At 50.8% G+C, this 18,687-nt stretch overlaps 1 protein-coding gene across 3 annotated transcripts in view; it reads right to left on the bottom strand.

The window, feature by feature from the left end:
• TOR1AIP2 (torsin 1A interacting protein 2) overlaps positions 1–18,687 on the bottom strand; it is a 187,571-nt gene that overhangs the window by 168,600 nt on the left and 284 nt on the right. Inside the window, exons 2-6 of one of the 3 annotated variants that reach the window (XM_086754075.1) lie at positions 17,650–17,835; positions 15,805–16,107; positions 15,337–15,657; positions 14,830–14,928; positions 11,596–13,926 (exon numbers count right to left, since the gene is read on the bottom strand). In XM_086754075.1, the coding sequence (XP_086610201.1) occupies positions 13,160–13,926; positions 14,830–14,928; positions 15,337–15,657; positions 15,805–16,107; positions 17,650–17,683 (1,524 nt within the window). In that variant the 5' untranslated portion in view covers positions 17,684–17,835 and the 3' untranslated portion in view covers positions 11,596–13,159. Of the gene's footprint in view, positions 1–11,595; positions 13,927–14,763; positions 14,929–15,336; positions 15,658–15,804; positions 16,108–17,649; positions 17,852–18,687 lie in introns of all 3 variants that reach the window. The other 2 variants (XM_086754073.1, XM_086754074.1) reach the window with 2 other exon arrangements.

The following is an 18,687-nucleotide window of genomic DNA, read 5'->3' on the forward strand; positions in this document are numbered from 1 at the left end:
GCTCAGATCCAAGCTCTTCACGCTCCAACCCTCATAAAAGTCAGTTTCAAGAGTGCTTCAGAACCAGTGCCTCTTGCAATTGCTGTCATCCCCTCTCCCCATCCACCCCACCATGCTTAGAGGAGGATTGCTCCCTCTCCCAACATGCCTTGCTGGGGCTGAGTCTTTAAATTTGGCAAACGTGAGCTCTTCTGCCCCCAGTGTAATCATTGAAGCAGGCTGCTGTTGGTTGTGCCTCCACAATTTCCAGCAGGTAAGGGATTCTGTGTTTTAGCTGTTTTTTTCTTTCCCTTGCAATATTTTCCTGTTTAGTGTCTGGTGGTCTGGAAGCTCCCAGGGACTTTGGCAAACTAGCCTGTGCAGGAGCTAATGTTCTCTTTACTGAAATACAGCTGTGAGTGGTGTTAAATGCAGCAATGAGTTTAATACAGGACAGTGACTGGGAGGGATTTATCCACCTGAAAAGGCTGACGGTGTTTCAGTATTAGCAGAAGAAAACGAATAACTTGTGTGCCTGGGAAGTCTGCGATGTTAAATAAGGGCTTAGGGGAGTGGTATCAGTGCTACTATTACCAAAACATGCTGCTTTGTGGCAGTGGCTGATAATCCCGTTGCGAAAAACTGGTCTGCAAGGCATAACTGATGGATGGAAGCTCAGCAGGGTTTGCTCATCACAACATCTGCTCTGTTCACTATTTTGGTTGACTGTTTCCTGACTTCATATTCTTACATGGTGTAATAAAGCCAGTGTTCTTCATCGTGTAGTGTAATTCCTGCCTGTGAACTTGTTGTTTCTACAGCATCTGCCAACAGAACATCCTCTGGGCAGAGGAGGTGCAGCTGGTTTTATGCAAATATTTTTAAGTTGTAGCTTAGTGTGGCTTAAATGCGCATAGTACCTCTTCTTGGTGATAGCAGAGCATGTTGAAAGTAACCTACTCTGCTGCAAAAAAGCACCGTGTTGCCTGATGCTTTACTCTCTGTAATGACAATAGTTGATTTAGAAAACAATACAACAAAACTCTTTGCTGTACTTAGATGTTCTGGCTGGAGGTGACTTGCCAGACAGGGGCCAAATGCCACAGACAGCAGCTGAGTTGCTCAAGAGAAAAATGAAACTTAAAAGAAACAGACATGTTTTGAAAAATATCTTTTTTTTTTTTTCTCTTCCAAATGATCACCTCCAATTATTTCCTATGAGAATTTTTGTCTGACTGTGTACTATCAGGCTGTAAATGGAAATGCTGACTATGTAGCTTCCACATTCAGAAAGGAAAGAAACCAAAGGTCTCTTATTGCAAGGCATTTTCATCTTTCCCTGACCCCTCCTCTGTGATAAGCATCTCAAGGCCTGTGGCAGATCTTCACAACTGTTGGGAAGGAGAACGCCAATGATTTATCTGGTGTCTGTGCAGAGAGCTCAGTGCAAATCAGACTCTCCCATAGCTGGGGTAATAATCAAAGCTCGTGTCTTAACACTTCACTGAGTAGTTACACAAGGTGCACGGACAGCTCGGACGGAAGGCATGTGGGCCAAAAGTTGTAATATTTACACAGCTTTTCCCCAGGTGGCAGTAAAAATAACCTGCAAGATAGTCTTGCTCCAGAGATCTTACAATCCAAACGGGTGAGATGAGGTAGAAGGGGAACAGGTGAAGGGAAGAGAAATAACCTGTTCTACTGACCTACCCCTAGATATGAAAAAGACTTCGTGTATTTGGAGTGGTGGAAAGCTGCAGGCTCCTTCTCAGGGTTACTGCTCTTAAGTGTTTTGCCTGGATGCAAGGAGACTTGGCATGTGGCGGCAGAGCTGAGGTTTGGGGAAAACCAGCATCTCTGCCTTTGTGTGCCTCTTTCTTGTGGTTAGAATAGGATATGTTTCTCTCTGCACTGCGACTTTCAGGAATGACAGGAGCCCAGATGAAGATTTATTGAGGGATGCTAGTCAAAGAGACTATTTTTTAATAAAATGTGTTCCCCTGTATCCATAAGCCCTGTTCCTGCTTCCTCTCTGCACTGGAGGAACCAATCACTTTTTAAGTAGATTGATTTGGCTCTCGGGTTTTCCGTGACCAAGCTCCCTTGCCAGTCCTTGCCTAGGAGCATTTATTTTCTTGTGTAAGCAAGGACAATGCTGTGCTATCCCCTTGGCCAGTGAGACTTACGGCACGATCGCATCCGAGCCCTAGGCCTGGTGATGCGGAGGGGGAACTTGAGGTACTTAGAGCTGGGGCAGCTGGTTCCAATCTTTATTATATTGTCAGAAATAAATCTGCATTAACCATGACACACAAATGGTTCTTGTTTTTAGTCAGAGATACTTGCATCTTCCAAATTTCCAGCTAATAAATTAAGGACTGTGGGACAGACTCCAGATTAGATTAGATCCTAGCTTTACTTTCCCAAGCCCCTCAGCAAATCCCAAGAGCTACCTTCTGTCCCAGTGAACCGCCCCCCCACCCCCCGCCTCCTCCTTGCAGAAAGGAGAAATCAAAGGGGCTTTACAACAACTCTTTTGCACTCTCCTGGTTATAGGACATGCTGGAGCTGCTCTAATGTGCGCTCTGCTGCAGAACTACAGAAACAGAGCAGGCTAGAAACACTGGAGCAGGAGGTGCGCGTAGGTCCAGTCTTTATAAGGCTGGCTCTGCCGGGGTTTGGGTGAGGGCTCTGCCCAAGGGAGGTAAAAGGGTCAGCTACGATTCCTTAGGTGATGAGCAATATAAGGCCTAGAATTTACATCTGTAGACAAGACAGACCATATTCCAGCTGGGCCAGGTACTCTCCACAAGAATTTCCCCTGAGGTGTTTGTGGCTTGGCACTCGGTGATTATACAGCTGCAGTTCTTCCTCTCTGAGGTTAACCAAGTTATTTCTGCGCCTCGGCACCGACGCTGGAGGCCATGCAGCTGAGTAGGTGAGGGTTGCCCTCCTGTCCCCTTGCTGAGAGGACCAGAGCTTTGAACCCCAACCTGCAGGGAACTTTTCCAGGATAAAATATCTGTCTCCAGATTTGCTCATATCAATGACAGAAACATCAGTCTCTAAGCCAGCATCACGGAAAGCTTTTTCTGCCTAACTGAAGGCCCAGCAGCTGCTTCCCCTCTCCCCCCTGCCAAACAAAGGCTGCCACAAACAAAATGCTTCAGCCCTGCAAAGAAGGGTGGGCCTGCACTGGCATCCTATCGGATTTCCAGGCGGTCTTTCTGAAGGGCTGAAAGGGATAAAATGAATTCTCCGCTGACTCTCCGTTGTGCTCTGGATCAGCTCTGAGCTACACTGGGTTTCCCAGAAACCTGGGAATAACTGCAATGGCCCGTGTCAGTGGCCCAGCCTCCTGCGTTGCTTATTGTTGTGCCTAATCTTGAGATTCATTAGAGCCTAGGTCCTGGAAAAAAGCTGTCTGGGAAGAGACACCACAAACATGCCTGTCTAGTTCCCTTAATACAGGAGCCTGGGGGGGAAGGCTCTGCGTTGCAGCCTGGCATGCCTTAAGGGCTGGCCCACCACTGAAGGGCAGAGTAGCTGTCACAAACTGTTCTGCTTAACCCTGTCTGATCTTGTAAGACTACTAGAAACAGCAGCTGAAAATGAAATAAATTCTTCACAGACCTTTTCTGAGGCCATTAACTGCATGTCCTCTACCAAAAACTTCCACAATCCCTTTACTTAAGGGCTTCTCTCTACAGCAAACCACACTAATTGCTGAAATACTAAGTAGCTTCAGATGTCTTGATGCCTGGAATGGACGTCAGATTATTATCTGGAAATGAATGACCGTGTTCAACTCCGCTGGCTTGGGTTCCCCTGTCATTCTCTGAGTAAAGCTGTGGTGATAGATTCTGCCACAGCCCTGAAAAAAAACAATAGCATTTGCAATTATGTCCTGATGTTTTACAAAAGAATTGGTGTTTGTGTAAAGCTATTTCTCATCCTGTCACATTTTACCCTGTTTGGGTAGACTAGATAGTTTGTTTGAGAGATTAGATGTTGGAAGCAGACACAAAACCAAGTTTCCCTTAGAAAAGTTGAAAGAATATATTTAAGAAGGAGTTTTCCATGAGGGAAAAGTACCCTGAGGTAAGAAGAGCAATGCAGAATAATTTTTACGGGATCAAGGAGAACACTGATTGGAGGAAAAATGGTAGCTTCCTAAAGATCTGATAATGCAGCAAATAAGTAACAGAAATCTGGACATAAAATGAGGCGCAGATGAGAAGTAAATTAGAAAACCGATGAACAGAAGCCAGTGGAGAACTATCAAATACTGTTCATAACCCTGCCGTGACAGAAAGTTCACAGGCAAGTGCTGCACGTCATTACAAAACACTCAATCCAAGTCAGTTAGGTCATTCCCTTCAAGGGGGATAACGCGCCTATTCTGGGGCAAGCCGATAGAACGGATGGAAATCTGTGAAGGGGAAGGAGGGAGTAACAGGCAGCGTGCATGAGAGGCATCTCTATCATTTTTCAGGGGCATTTAATGCAGTTAGCCCCACATAGGAAGGCATTTGCTTTCCCTATCTTTGGATTGAGGCTTTCTACGACACTCTTCATATAACCATGTTGTGGTAGGAGCCGGGACAGCAAGAGGAACTGCAGGCTTGTGTACACATGTTGATGGAGGAGTCCCTCCAGGTCAGTCCTAAAGGAAGGACTTCACATCTGTTTAGCTTGACCCAGCTTGCTCTGCTTCTCTCTGACTTAGCCCTACAGTTAAGGGGCAAACAGAACAGGCAGCAGATGTGTGTGAAGGTAAAAACAAAGCGGAAATGAGACCCTTGAGCTTTAAAATTAAGACAACTCCAGAACAGGAGACACTGCTGCTTCTCAAACCTGGGTTATCTGCAGTGAAGCTGTGGTGTTCTGGTCTTCTCTATGTTTAAAATAGCTCATGTGAGATTGCTTCTCCCCAGCTATGGAGTCTGGGGTGTGGAGGTGGGAAACACAACGCAAACCCGTCTTCCTTTAGCAGAGTGGAATCCCTTCGGCAGCAAAGAAATCCGGCTGGGTTCCCCTCAGGGAAATGACAACGCTGAGCCACAATGCATGCGGTGACCCATGAAGGCAGAGGCAGAGCTGGCGCCCTGCAAAGCTGGGATTTCTGCCTCTCCTGCCCCAGTAATGGGGCGTGATTCTCCCAGGCCTTGGGCAGGAGAAGGGGGCTGGCAGAGGGGTTTTGGGGCTGCTGCGAAACAAGGGCCAGGAGGAGGGCTGGGCTGAGGAGGGCCTTTGTGGAGGTGATGAGATGAGATGAGGGGAGCGTGGGGTTTCGATGCCCAGACGTGCACTGTTAGCAGAGAAAGCAGCCACCTAAACCTGTGCCTGGGGTGGCGGGAAAGAGAGGGAAGAGGAAAATCTGTTCGTTTTCAGCTCTAAACAGGAGTCAGCCCTCTGCTAGGGATAAGCATGGGGGGCAGCCTCAGGCGAACCCCCACCCAGGGAAAGGCCCTGCTCACCATGGTCCTTCTGCTGATGCTGGGAAGCCTCCTCAGGCGTCCTCACCCCACCATCACCCTTTTGTTAGTGCCAGGCTGCTGAGCAGCGGGCAAAGCGTCCCGTCCTCGGGGTAAATTTGGGGGAGCCGCGACAAAACCCCCTTCTCAGACACCTGAAGACTTGAGAGAAGGCGGCGGGAGGACCCCCAAGTCCAGCCCGTCCCCAGCAGCAACCATAAACCTGCGGGGAAGGGCGAGGGGCCGCCTGCTCCCCTGAGGCGACCGCCTGCTCCCCAAGGGCGGGCCTGCGGCCACCGGGTCACCCTGCCCCGCGCAGGCCCCGGGGCGGCCGGCACCGGTCCCGCCAGCTCGGAGCGCCCGCCCTAGCCCCGCCGCGGCTCCCTGAGGGGAGGGAAGGAAGGAGGGGAGGCTCCGCCGCCGCGGGCCCAACCCGCCGCCGCTTACCTTAGCGCCGAGGGGGGCGGCGGCGGCGGCGCAGAGGAGGAGGAGGAGGAGGCGGAGGGGAGCGGCGGCCATGCCGCGCTGCTGCTGCTGCTACTGCCGCTGGTGCAGCCGCCGCGGAGGAGGCGGCGAGGCGGCGCGGCGGGCCCACCAGCGGCGGTGGCAGGAGCAGCCGCCGGCGGAGCGCGGGCCGGCATGGCTGAGGGAGTTAATGACTTTACAACCTGCCGGGCGGCGACCCGCGGAGCCGGCTGGGGCGGGGGGGGGGGCCCGGGCGTTCCTCAGGCCCCGCCGCCCCGGGGCTCGGCCCCGCGTCCCGCCTGCCAGCTGTGGGGCTGGCGGGGGGGGTGGGGGGGGGGGGGCGGGCAGCATGGGCTTGGCCCCCTCCTACCGCCCTGCCCGGCGGGCTGGAGGGCAGCGTGTGTTCTGTTCGGTGCCGGGGAGGAGGGAAACCCTCTCGCTGGCGCGGTGGACGGATCGTCCGTGCGCGGTGAGCCAGTCCGACGGCCTGGGATGGAGTTGGCACGCTGCAAAATCCCACCGCTCGAACACCCTCGCGGCAGTCTGCTGCTTGAGGCCTTCTCAGAGGATGTAATGGCACCTCAGAAGCCCCCATAAGCTCTCTGGGACCTTCCAGGCTCAAGAAATCTGTCGATCCCCCTCTCCAGACGCTGCTTTCAGGCTGGCACGCTGACACCATCATCCGTGCAACTTAAGAGGAACGAATTTGCTTGCTGATACCTTCCCCCCCTGCTTTCTGGGTCCCCCCCTTGCTGTGCTTGTGATCAGAGGGCGAGATGCTGTGACACCTCAGCCCTCCCAGGAGCTGGCTTCTGTGAGCCGTGGACAGAGGCTGTGCAAAAATAGCATCAGGTGTCCCCCAGCCTGGGGCGAGAGTCTGGGGAGCAGTGGTTTCTGCCTGCCAGATGTGCTGCAAGGAGTGCGGGAAGGCGACCCCAGCGCTCTGCCTTTCCCCCACCAAGGGTTTCGGCCTCAAGGTGGAGGGGGGGGGGAGAGGAAGGAGATGGAGGGGTGTCAGCAGGGGGGAGCGACCAGGGAGCTCCTGATCAAAGCTGTTTGCTAGCAGGCAGGGGGCAAGGGGAGGAAGGAGGCCATCCACTTCTGACCCACCCAGAGAAAGTGAGTGTGAGGAGCGCTGACAAATAACATGGTTGTGCCATGAGCTGCCTTCTACAAAAGCGGGGCGGGAAAAAAACTTCAGAGTCAATTCCTGGCTTTCCTGCCCTGCTGCAGCCTTATGCAATGTCCCTCTGGAGCCAGCGCCTGCCCTGCAGATAAGCAAAGCTGTGGAGAAGCACAGAGGTGGGGGAGAGGCTGTGCCTCAGAAGAAGATGGGAGCTGGCTCCAGCTGAGTGAGGGACTGGGTAGCAGTGTGGGTCTCACACGAATTTCACTATGTCTGATCTTCAGCTCCTCTTAAAATCAGCATCTGAGCAGGAGCCCTGGGAGGCAGAAGCAGGCTGTTGAGTGCCACTCTGTGTAGAGAGGATTTGGGGAGGGGGATCTGCTTGTGAGGCACTAAGGAAGCGTGACAGGGCGAATCTGGGTGGCCTGCGATGCTCTCCCCTCCAGGGCCCCTCTGTGCCCCTGCGCTCCTGACCTTCCTTGCCAGTTCTGCTCCCATCCTGCAAACACAACTCCTCAGCCTCTTCTGTTCACAGGGCTGGTGCAAGCGTGGTGTGGAAAGCAGCATTAAAATGCTGGTTGCCATTTTACATCCTGAGCTTAAGCATTGTGATTGTTTTTTGGGAGGGAGATTCTGAATACTCTCAGTCAATGTGGGAGCAAGCGTTTGGGAGATAAAGGTTTCCTCATAGTCTTGAGACTCCCCCAGGTAACCAGTGTATGGAAAGGTTTGATTGTGCTATAGAACTGATTAATACATTTTTAAACCTTGCTAATAAAACCAGCCACCACAACCAGCTTCCAGTCTCATAATAATTTCTAATCCGCCTCTCCCAATTTGTATTTTTTTCCCTACTGTCTTTATTTAAACCATAAAGTTGACACTTTCTAACTGGTTCTGCTGTGGGCTATATTACACACGTGAGCAGGCTGAGCTCTGCATGTGAAGCAGCCCTTTGTGGTTTTGCATTCAGCCCTGCCATTACAAGGGGCTTTTCTCCAGTTGATTCCCAGTTTCATGTGCCCTGTTAACAGAAACTAGGTCTGTATTACCACCAGGGAACGTTTAAAGGGTTCACAAAGGTTGAGGAGCACCCAAGACCAGAGCCACACGGTTTCATCCTAACAGTCTTTCCATAACCAGAATTGAGCTGGGGCCAGCTGATGTGTTTCGTTGTAGGTGCCAGCCACATTTGGACACGTGGGCTGCTTAGGAGGACTGATTCGTGCTCATCCCTTGCCCCCTGGAAGTTGCCTAGGATTATTTCAACCTCTTGTTTCATTTAACTGGGTTTCATCAGCCAACTGTTTCTCAAAAAAGCTTACAAACACAGTCAGGAAGGGAATCAAAGGGTATGGCTTCTGGCAAGGAGGACCTGTGTTTGTGGCCGCTGTTGCAACAGGTCCTGCAGGACTGGGAGCAGACCATCCTCTAACACGACCTGAAGGGATTTATTCTGCTCACAGCTTGCTTGCAGATGTCACAGATGGCAGCCGTCTTCCCGCAGGCAAAGTCCCGAGATCATAATTATAGAGGCTGAGTTTAGCAAAATGCATGTGAGAGAGTGGCCTGGAGTGTAAAGGTCTTTGGACATCCCTTTATTTCTGTGTGTGCGTGTGTTTTCCTCCCCTCGACCAAGCTGCTGGAGGGAGCCTGACTTTGATAGCAGTCTTGCAGGATGGTCTTTTAGTCCATCCCAGTAACTCAGTTGGCTTTACCTGGTGCTTGCCCCAGCACAGATGCCCCTTCCTGGCCCCAGGAGCAGAAACCACAGCTGGACTTTGCTCTCCCTGTGAGAAGGAACCTGTGTGATCCAAGGCTCCCCTCTGCAGATGCAAGCTCTGACCAGGGAAATGCTCTGAGCAGCTCCAAGAGCTCAGCTCTGTTAACAAAGAGAAAGCAATGGCTTTATTCAGCTCCAGCTATAATTGTGGGAAGAGGCCAGGTCTGCTCCTCTGTGGAGACCACCGCAACCAGAAACTGCTTTCTCAGAGATGTGTGAGCAGTCCCTTGGCTGCTGGGTCAGGGGATGGGGCAGACCTCAAAGGATATGTTGTGGGGAGGCGGTTTCCATCCCTTGCCTCAAACCATTCTGCTGCCTCCGCTCTGGCGCTGAGAGGATCCTCAGCCCTCGAGTGCCCTCGCGAGGGATCTGCAGAGCCCTCTCCTCGGGCTGAGCATAACTGCGCAGCCCGGCCTAAGCGAGGAGAGGCCAGCGGGAGATCTGCTTGTGGCTTTGCCCCCTCCCTGTGCTGGGAACACACTTGCAAGCTGTCTTCTTCGAGCCTTTTCATTGCGGGCTCTTGGATCTGCATCCCACAGGCTGAGGCCAAGCTCCTTTGTGCAGTTCATTGTACAGCTGCTTCCCCTGGAGAGGCGAAGGGAGGAAATAAAAAAAACAAGTCTTAAGCTCCCAATATCTGCAAATCTCTCTTACAATGGAGGTTTTGTAGGCCTCAAAGTGACCCCCAACTGACCAGCCCTGCGGCAGCGGAGCCTGCTCATGCGTGGAGATGCAGGAGGGTGAAGCTGTGGACGAGCTCCCAGAGGTTAAAGCTCAACTCAGCTGAGCTCACTACCTGTCTGTTTGTGTCCTGCCTTCTTCCAGCTTCAGTCTGTTCTGGTGCAAAGGGGTAAAAAGAGATGTGGCACAATGTTCCTGCGGCAGGGACAGCGATGCTGCAGGCAGAGCAGGTTGGCGTGCCAAGCCTGTGCAGCACCAGCCGGGCACTCGCCTTTAAACGCTGAGGAGGATGAGTTTATGTCAGCTCATAGGGCAGTGGCATGCTCACATGTATAATCAGTGCTGATTTTGTGGTGGAGCAGTCCAGGCTGGCATTCCAGAACTGGTTTTGCCCCTCAGTTGAGCTGCTTTGTAGTTTTCAAGCTAATTTTTAGGGTCATTGAGCACCCTGTGGCAGCACATCCTTCCCTCCAGAACTACTGCTGCTGAGAGCAGAGTTGGGGAGGGGGATGCCTTGTTTAACAGGCCAAATAGAATAAGAATTTTAAATTTTTTTTTTTGTAGATTAGGAATTGAAAAATAATTTAGTTTTAGCATTGACGTAACAGCACGCAACTGATGATAAGCTTCAGCCAAATCCATGGCGTTGCCATGCTCAGGCAATGTGTGTATGTGCGGGAAGAGATGCTGCCAGAGAGGTTATCAACAAGGTGTATAGATGCCAATGTTATGAGCACTCAGGTTGCCAGGGCCTGGACAGGGACTGAAGAAAATCCAGAATAACAGAGTAAATCCTCTTTTTTTTTTTTTTTTTTTTCATCCCTCTCTCTGTTTACGCCAGAGTTGGGCAAAATAATTCACCACAAACATAAAAATTTGTGTGTCTGAGGTGGTGTGAATTGGGTGGAACTGATCTGATCCAGGCTGTTGAAATGAGAAATATTTGCTTTCCGTATTTCTAAAATATTTCAGTTGTTGGTGTATTTCAGTTTAATCATTATCAAGTGTTATGCAAACCTCGGTATGTTTCAGTCTGAGTTGAATTCAGCAGCTGTTTGGGGGTTTGTTTTTAGTTTTGCCTCAGCTGAAAAAGCTGCGAATGTTTGTCCCAAACAACTGAGAAGAAGGTTGTTTGGAGTTTTTCCAGGAAAAGCAGATACTCACTTCGTTTGCACAACTGCAGCCCTGACCTAAATAAAACTGTGTCCAATACGATGATCTCTTTTGCTTAATGAACTGAAAATAGCTAGAGAAAAAACCAGAATACGGTAAGATTCCAGTCTCACTTCAAAGACTTTGCTGGTTTCTTTCACAATCTCATTATTTATTTTTAAATAGAAGTCTTGTTTCAGAGGCAAGAAGATATTTTGTCTTTAAAAGGTCATAAAAATATCCCTGCGTTACAACAGCTCGGGTGGATGACACTCACAGCAACGTGCCCACGCAGCGGCAAGTTGCCCTTGCATACCTTGGCTATGCGTTACAAACACAAGACGTAAAACTGTGAGCAAGATGAGGTTAAAATACAGATTTCTCTCAAGATATTTACGTAACGTGATTAATGCTCTGCCGGTTCTTACATCAACACCCATGCTGAAGCGTGCAGAGCAGAAACAGTGTTTTCTGTTACCAAAGTAGTGTATAGCAATAAAAAGGAAGGAGAGGAGGAAGCAACCCGCATCTTGTACAAAACCATGCCCTGGGCTGCCCTGCTGATGCTGGGCTCCAGCAGGTCATTCTCACGTCTAGCCCAGTGTTTGTCATGGTTAAAACCTCTGTGGTCTCATCTTCATGTCCCCAACCAACCGAAAAGTTTGATCTTTGGTTAGAACTTGAACAAATAACCCCCTCTTCTTCCTTCATTTTGTCCCCTCCTCCAAGTTAATGGCCACAAATCTCCTGAGACAGGTCAAGGCACATGACAGGAGAAAAGAAGAGACAGGCTGTGGTTTTAGGGTGAGTGGCTGTGCCTCAGCAGAGCCATTGGTGGGGCAGACCAGCAAGGCACCGCTGGCAGGAGACCCAGCCAACGCCAGGGTCCAGTTGCTCTAAGGAGCACTCAGATGCACTGCTTGTAAAAACACCATCATGTTCTCGGTTTGTGTCTTGTTTGGATACAGAGCCTGGCTCTGCGAGGCCCCAGTCTGTGCTGCTTATACGGAAATAAGCTGTGCTCTGCTACAGCCACTCCTTCTCCAGCTGGCAGCACCGTAGGCACAAGCGGCCGAGGCCTGGGGCTGACTGTTGGGTTATTTATTATAAATGCTGTAACCTGCACCCACCCCAAGCTGTCCCCTGAGTCGGCTGCTCTGCCCCAGAGCATCTGCAGAAACGTAGCGTGCAGGGGCACCACAGTGTTTCCAGGACTCGGATTTCTCTTCCTGGGATGCAGAAGAGGAGGCACGGTAAGAAACTAGCCTGCTTTGTTGAGGATTTTTAGTGTTAAGACCAGAGATTTTGTCTTTACCAGCTAATCCCAGCTCTGCCCCTCGTTGCTTCAGCACATGCCAGAGCAGCAGCTGCCTGCAGGGATGCAAATGTACCTTTGGAGGGCAAGGTGTGCTACCCTACCTGGTTTGAAATAAATATCGATGTTAACATCTACATTCATCAATAAAAGTTAGCTGGGGAGAGGCAGGCAGATGGCTTCCTGCTCTACACACAGATCAGAGATCCTGGGGAACAGCAATCTGTCGTGTAGGACCGAAGCTAAGGCATCAGCCCAAAGAGATGGTCGTAGCCTTGTGGTGGCAAAGGGATCAAAAGCAGACTTTTTTTCTAAAGATGTGGCATTAAGTTAAACTGTATGCATCATGCTTTCATCTGTGCAATCCATTCATACTATCAGAGCGACAGTAAGGTGGGTTTTGTTTCAGTGCTCCCTGTCTTCAGAGGTTGTTCTCTGGCATGTGGGATCCCCTCAAGGGATCTCCTCACTGAGGTGCAGCGTGTAAGTGCTGACAACCTGAAATTTCTTGTAATTGATGTTTAGGGGATTTCTGAATTGCAGGTTTGTTTGAAGATCCCATATTTAGGATCTGGTCTTTGCTGGGTGTCATTCAGTCTGTGCAAGTGGGACTCTATCAGGACTGACTGGTCAAACCCTTGACTAGCAAAGTGGTTTTCTTTTTGAAGCTTGCCTTCAAAATGTTAAGTTTGGGGGAATTTTACCTTCCTGTGTTCCAGAAGCTCTCTGCGAAGAGAGAGAAACCTTCTAGATAAAGTACATCTTGAGACTGATGTACATGACATTAGCAAGCTGAGGGGCAGGGAGAAATGAAAGAGCTACTGAATTGAAGTATCTTTCTAGCATACTAGTTGTGTACATTATTTGTGTATTTTTGGACAGAATCGCTACCTGCAAAGTCCTGTTTTCCCTCCTGCCTCCCCACACAGCAATGTTCTCAATGTGTAATTAGCAGCCTAAAATATCCGCTCTTCCCATCTGCCAGAAGGAAGCGTGTGATCTATCACCTCCAGGACTCAGCTGGCCAAATGGCCTGGATCTATTTGTACCTGTCCAACTCTTCCCAGGAAGGTTCGGTAAAACAAATTAAAGAGAAATAGCACTGGTTGTGCCTCCACCTCCACCGGAGTCAGCCAGGACTGTCTTTCCAACCCCTTCCGGGGCTCTGGCAGCCTTTGCCCCTAAGGTTTGGTGTGAACATGGCAGCCTCCCTTCTCAATGGCCTGCACCGGGTGGATCGGTAGGACCAGGTGGGAGATGCGGCTCCACAGCCCACTCAGCTTGTCGGAGTCCATGTGGTTGTAGGAGCTGGGGGTCCTGGTGTTGGTGAACTTAGCCCAGAGGAAGTCGCGGACCCTCTCTTCCACTTGCTGGAGGCTGATGTGGGTCTCCAGCGTCTCCTCCTCCAGCAGCACGGTCAGCAGCAAGGCCACGTCCTTGAAAGCAGCACTTTCGTGGTCACAGTATTTGTAGAAGATGAGGGTGGCCCCCGCTGGCAACAACTCGAAACGGTGTATCACCGCAGCACGGCCTCCAGCCTGGAAAGCTGAGCTCAGCTCTGAGTCCACCTCCAGTTTGGCTTGGTCACTCTGGAGCCTGGATTTATCTGTGCCATCAATCTGAACAGTGCTGGCATGCAGGGCGGCTGAGTAGGTGTCAGCCACGTGGGTGCTAAGGCATCGCAAGGTCCGCTCGCCGTTGCGAGCGGCCGTGAAGATGATGATGGCCGGCTGCGTGGGGTGGGATGCATTGAGGTGCTTCTGCAGAAACTTGTGCCCGCGAAGCCACAGGTTGGGACTCTGCCCTGGAAACTTGTTCTGCAGCTGGTTGAACTGAGACAGAAAGGCCTCCACTGTGGGGTTCTTGGGAGCTTGCTGGGACTTGGAGGCTGGGTTGCCGAAGCAGAATATGCAGAAGCCGAGCAATACGAGGGTCATGACCACAATCCCTGTTCAACAGGGGAGAGAGCCGAGATGGGGAACAGAAGTCAGTTTGAGTGACCTGCAGCGATATGCCGGACAGTAGCTACGAAAGCTTTTTCCCCTCCCAGACCTTCCCCGCTGCCCCAGGAAAATGGTTCAGGTTGGCACGCTCTCTGGAGGCCCAAGAATGGTGAAGAGGCTGCTTGCCTCATGTTGTGGGACCCATGCTCCTGCACACCAGCTGGGGGGTGCACAGCTCCAGAGATGGAGGCAAGGCTACAGCTTTGTTGTCTCAGTGAAAAATTTCCTGAGGAAATTGCAGCTGGCCACAAGCTTTCTTGTCTTTCCCCCTCCTCTGTTTTCTTTAAGGTTTGTGGCGTTCAGAGCACATACCTCCACATATGGAGGCGTCTGACCCAGCTAAGGTGTCCTGTTCACTGCCTTCCCCCTAGCTGTGCTGGGTGAACAAAGGCCATCATGCTTCTGCCCAGAAAAGGAGGACTGCAAGGTCTAGACACAACTGCTTGCGTCTCTCTCCATGGCAAAGCAGGGTCTCTTTCTACCAGGAGAAACGCGTGGTGTGGATCAGCATCACGGTTCCTGCTTGGGGCCCCACGAAACAGAGGGGGACTGGGAAGGGGGACCATCAATGCAGGAGACTATCAGATCTCCCAGGACGTGCCAGAGCGCTCCTGGCATGCTGAACATGATGTGCCTGCTTTTGAGGCGGGAGAGATGGAGGGAAAGCTGCTACTACAGACTCAAACTGAGCCTATTTTTAAGGGGATGGTTTACCCCTCAAATGCTCAGAAAAGGCTGTGAAAGGTCCTGAGAGAGAAGAATTATTAAATGTGCTTCATTACTTGTTCCTGGAGGATCAGTGCCTTCCGGTCGATGAGTAACGCACAAGGGAAGCTTCTTTTCCTCACCTTTCAGCAAGAGGGACCCTTTGGCCTTCTCCTGGTCTGTGTTTTGGGTGGTGACATTCTGCAAGCAGGACTGAGCCTCTGGCTTTGGGGCTGTGTGCCCTACAGTAAGAGAAAGAAACGTGCCACTCAGTGTGGAGGGAACAGGTAAGTTGGGCTGTAATAAGAAAAGCAGCAGAGCTGCCAGGGGCTGCCGGCTGAGAGAAGGAGTTAGAAGCAAATACTGCTTTGGGTTGATACTGCTTTGAGTCTTGGCTCCCCCTGCTTTTGGGGCAGGGGAAGGAGAAAGATGATGCAGAGTGCAGCGTGCTTTCATGCCTTTCAAAGCAGGACAGTAGCCAAAAGAGAGGGAAAGAGAAGCCAGGTAATTTCTTATACCTTCTTTTCTGCTCGACTCCAGAAAACTGACAAGAGGCACTAGAGATCTCACCATACCACTTTTCTAGTGCCTGTGGGAAGTGTTAGACATGGGCACGGTGGAAGAGCAGCAGTGTGCACCCACTGGCTCACCTTTGGTCCCATGTCTGTTCCTTAATGTGCCTTGGGATCCACTCCCCTGTGTTTCATGCTCTAAGTGCTCTTCTGGCTCCTGATCTTGAAGGGGGGCACTGGTGCTCTTCTCTGCCAAAAGGCCCTTGGTGACATTTTCTGTGGCAGTCACATCCAAATGTGTCATTTTACTGTCAGAGCTCAGTGACTTGCTTCTGGATGAAGAATCTTCCTCTGCTCTGCAGGAGCTTTCACATTGCTTGCTTGTCTCCTGGTCCTCCTGTATTTCCTGGTGGACAGGGCTGTCTCCTTCACTGTCCACTTTATCATGGGCCAGCCTGGCTGTAGGGAATAAAATTTGCAAACCTACACTTAGTCTCTTCCAGCACAGGAACCAGCAACCCTTTCTCCTGCTCTGCCTCCTCTAAGGAAAGGCCCGGGATATCAGCATTTTGGACATGCTGTACACATGGAAGGGGACAGACTCACCTTCATCCAAGTCATCTTCTTCCTGGGATCTTTCTGAGGCATTATCTCTTGTCTTCCCAGATTCTTCCCGTGAAAGTTCAGTTTCCTGGGGAACCTTCTTCTCCACTGTGGGGCCAGCTGAATCCAACAGTGCCGTCTCTCCTCCATCAGCAGCTGGTGGTTTACACACCAAAGAGTCCTCCTCTGGATTGCTGGAGGTCTCAGGCCACCTGCTTTTCACTTGATGCTCAAGTGTTTCTTGGGTGGGCTCTTGGTGTGCAGGATGCTCTGCTGTGCTCTCCACCTCATCTTGAGCTGGCTCAGCTGTGGGGATCAGAGTTCACAAGCTCAGCTAGCTACGCAGAAGTCAAGAATACCCAGTGCTTTGCCACCACCCTGTCAAACTCCTAGTTCTTGCATTTCAGAAATATCTACCCCTAGTGAGATGGGGGAGAGAATAGGGTGACCAAAAGCGCGAAAACTCAGGGTTTGAGATCAATACAGTTGAATAGATGAAGGAAAGTGTGGGAAATCACAAGCGATGCAAAGGGAATCGCTCACCACCTCTTACAAGTGGACTGATGCCTGAGCAATGGCCACCGTGGAAGCCAATCCCTTCTCCCCTTCTTCCTGTACCTCAGTTTTCATTGCTGGGCATGATGTTATACTGCATGCAACATCCCTTTGCCCACTTTGAGTCCCCGCCCAATCTTCTGCCTGCCCCAGATTATTTGCTTGGTGAGGGGAGAGGGAGGAAAAAGAGAAGACTTGATGCTGTGCCAGCACTGTTCAGCAATAGCCAAAACACTGCTGTGTTATCAACTTTTTTTTTTTTTTTAAACTACAAATCCAAAACACAGCTCTGAATAGTTAACTCAATCCCAGCCTACGTCCCACGCTGTCCTATGTGGGGTGGGCAGGCACTTCTTTCATTGAGTGGTGGGATATGTTACCACATCTTCCACAGATACTGGGTTTACCTAGGTAGGTAAATTAAGGCGATGGATCTGAAGAATTTCTAAGACTGTTGTTGAGTACTGGCCAGAACAGTTATGGCAACGCACTTCAAGCATCTGTCTGAATGTAAATGTTAGCTCTGCTTGTGCTCCTTCTCTGTTCCTGCTCTGGAGCTGCTCGCCTAAAGAGCTATGGTAACGTGTAATTGAAAGCAAACACTGGAGTATAATTCAATAGAGAAATTCTGAGCCTGGACATAAGCGCTTGCAATGAATGTAAGCATGTTTGAAAACAGAGAAAAAGCTGCACTTGTCATGTGCCAGAACATGCTGTCCTTTGGAGTATGATTTTTACATTCCTTGTTGCTGATTTTTACAGGAGCATGTCTGACCGCCTAGGACAGATATGAGCTGATTATAGCATCACAGTGTCACTGAAATACTCATATGTAGTAGTCATAACAAGGCAACCAGAAAATATAAGTACACGGTAGAAACTGAAATATGAGGAACCTGCTATTCAAGCCTGGCACAGTGCTCCTTGCCCTGTCTCCTCCAGAGGTTTCCCATCCATAGGTGGTGGAAAACTGGGTTATTATTTAAGCCTCTGTAGATGGGAAGCACTGGGATGCAAAGAAGAAAGCTCTCCCAGGCTGGAGCTCCATCTTCAGCCTTCCTTGTGCTGCCATCCTGGACACAAAGCCTACACCAAGCAGATGGGAATCCAAAACTGAAAGTAACTTAACACTCTTTCACCCTTCAAAAAAAAGATAGTACCTTGTTTTTCTTGGCCTGGAAAACAGGGGATTTTTTTTTTATTGTTATTTTGCTTAGGTTTCCCATGTCACTGTTGAAATCTCCTTGCAAAGGGATTTTCCTAGTAGGTGGAGTAAGCACAGGATTCACTTACCTCCAGACAGATCCACACTTGGATTCTCTTCCATTTTCTTTCTCCTCTGGAGCCCTGGCTTCTGCACTGTTTTGTTTCACTTTCTCCTTCGGTCATAAGGAGATGTATCTCCTCGCTGGTCGAGTGGCTGACCGAGTCCTACCCATCCTCACAGACACCATCCCGTCTCGGTCTTGGGAGTTGCAACTAAATGCCTGTAAACCTGATAAGCAGAAATGCAGGAGCAGTGATTCATGGTGGAGAAGGAGGCTCCTCCCTCCATCATTACCAAGGGGGTGTGAAAATGGATGGATGCCACTGATACCCGTGAGCCTTCAGCACAAGGGCTATGGGCTATTTTGCTTCCTGGCAGGCTACAAGCAGTCCTTGGAGGACTTTACTAACGCAAACCGCAGTTGTCTTGCGACAAGCCAGTGGGGTGAGCTGTTTCTGATGCAGACGGGCTCGGATGGACCTGGTTGTGCTCCGAGATGGCAGGCCTGGAGGCTGGGGCTGGGCAGGCTGCCCTGCGTGCTTTGGGGCACCTGGTATCTCACAGCCAGGTCAGCACAGAGCAATGAGCCCGCTCCACCTTACCTTCCTGCCTCCGGTGTGTTGGATTGGGAGCCTGCGGTGCTGGAAGGCGAAGCTGCTGGCAGAAACACCCCCCAGCCCCTGTGCAGTAGGGTTACCCCCACCCAACCTCCTGCCCATCCAAGGGGGCTGATCAGTGCCCTGGCCAGGTGTTGTGAACCTGGAGCCCCAGCCTGACTCTCCTACAACCCCCAGCAATACTTCCCCCTCTGCTAAAGTGCTTTGGGACCAGACAGCCGCGCAGGACGGAGCTAGGCTCACCCGTGTAACCTGAGAAAGTCGAGGGCTTTCACAAGCGCAAAGCCTTCCTGCGGAAAACTTGGCGGCATGGAAAGCTCCCGAGAAACTTTCCCCGCTGGAGAGCGGTTTGTGCAGATTTCCGCACAAAAATCTCAAGCCCAGCTTTCTCAGCAGCTGCTCTTCTAGCATGAGGCGCGTCTTCCCCCACCCGTATGGTCTCTACAG

This window comes from Chlamydotis macqueenii, chromosome 8, assembly GCF_036417535.1.
Source record: "Chlamydotis macqueenii isolate bChlMac1 chromosome 8, bChlMac1.mat, whole genome shotgun sequence".
NCBI classification, from domain to species: domain Eukaryota; kingdom Metazoa; phylum Chordata; class Aves; order Otidiformes; family Otididae; genus Chlamydotis; species Chlamydotis macqueenii.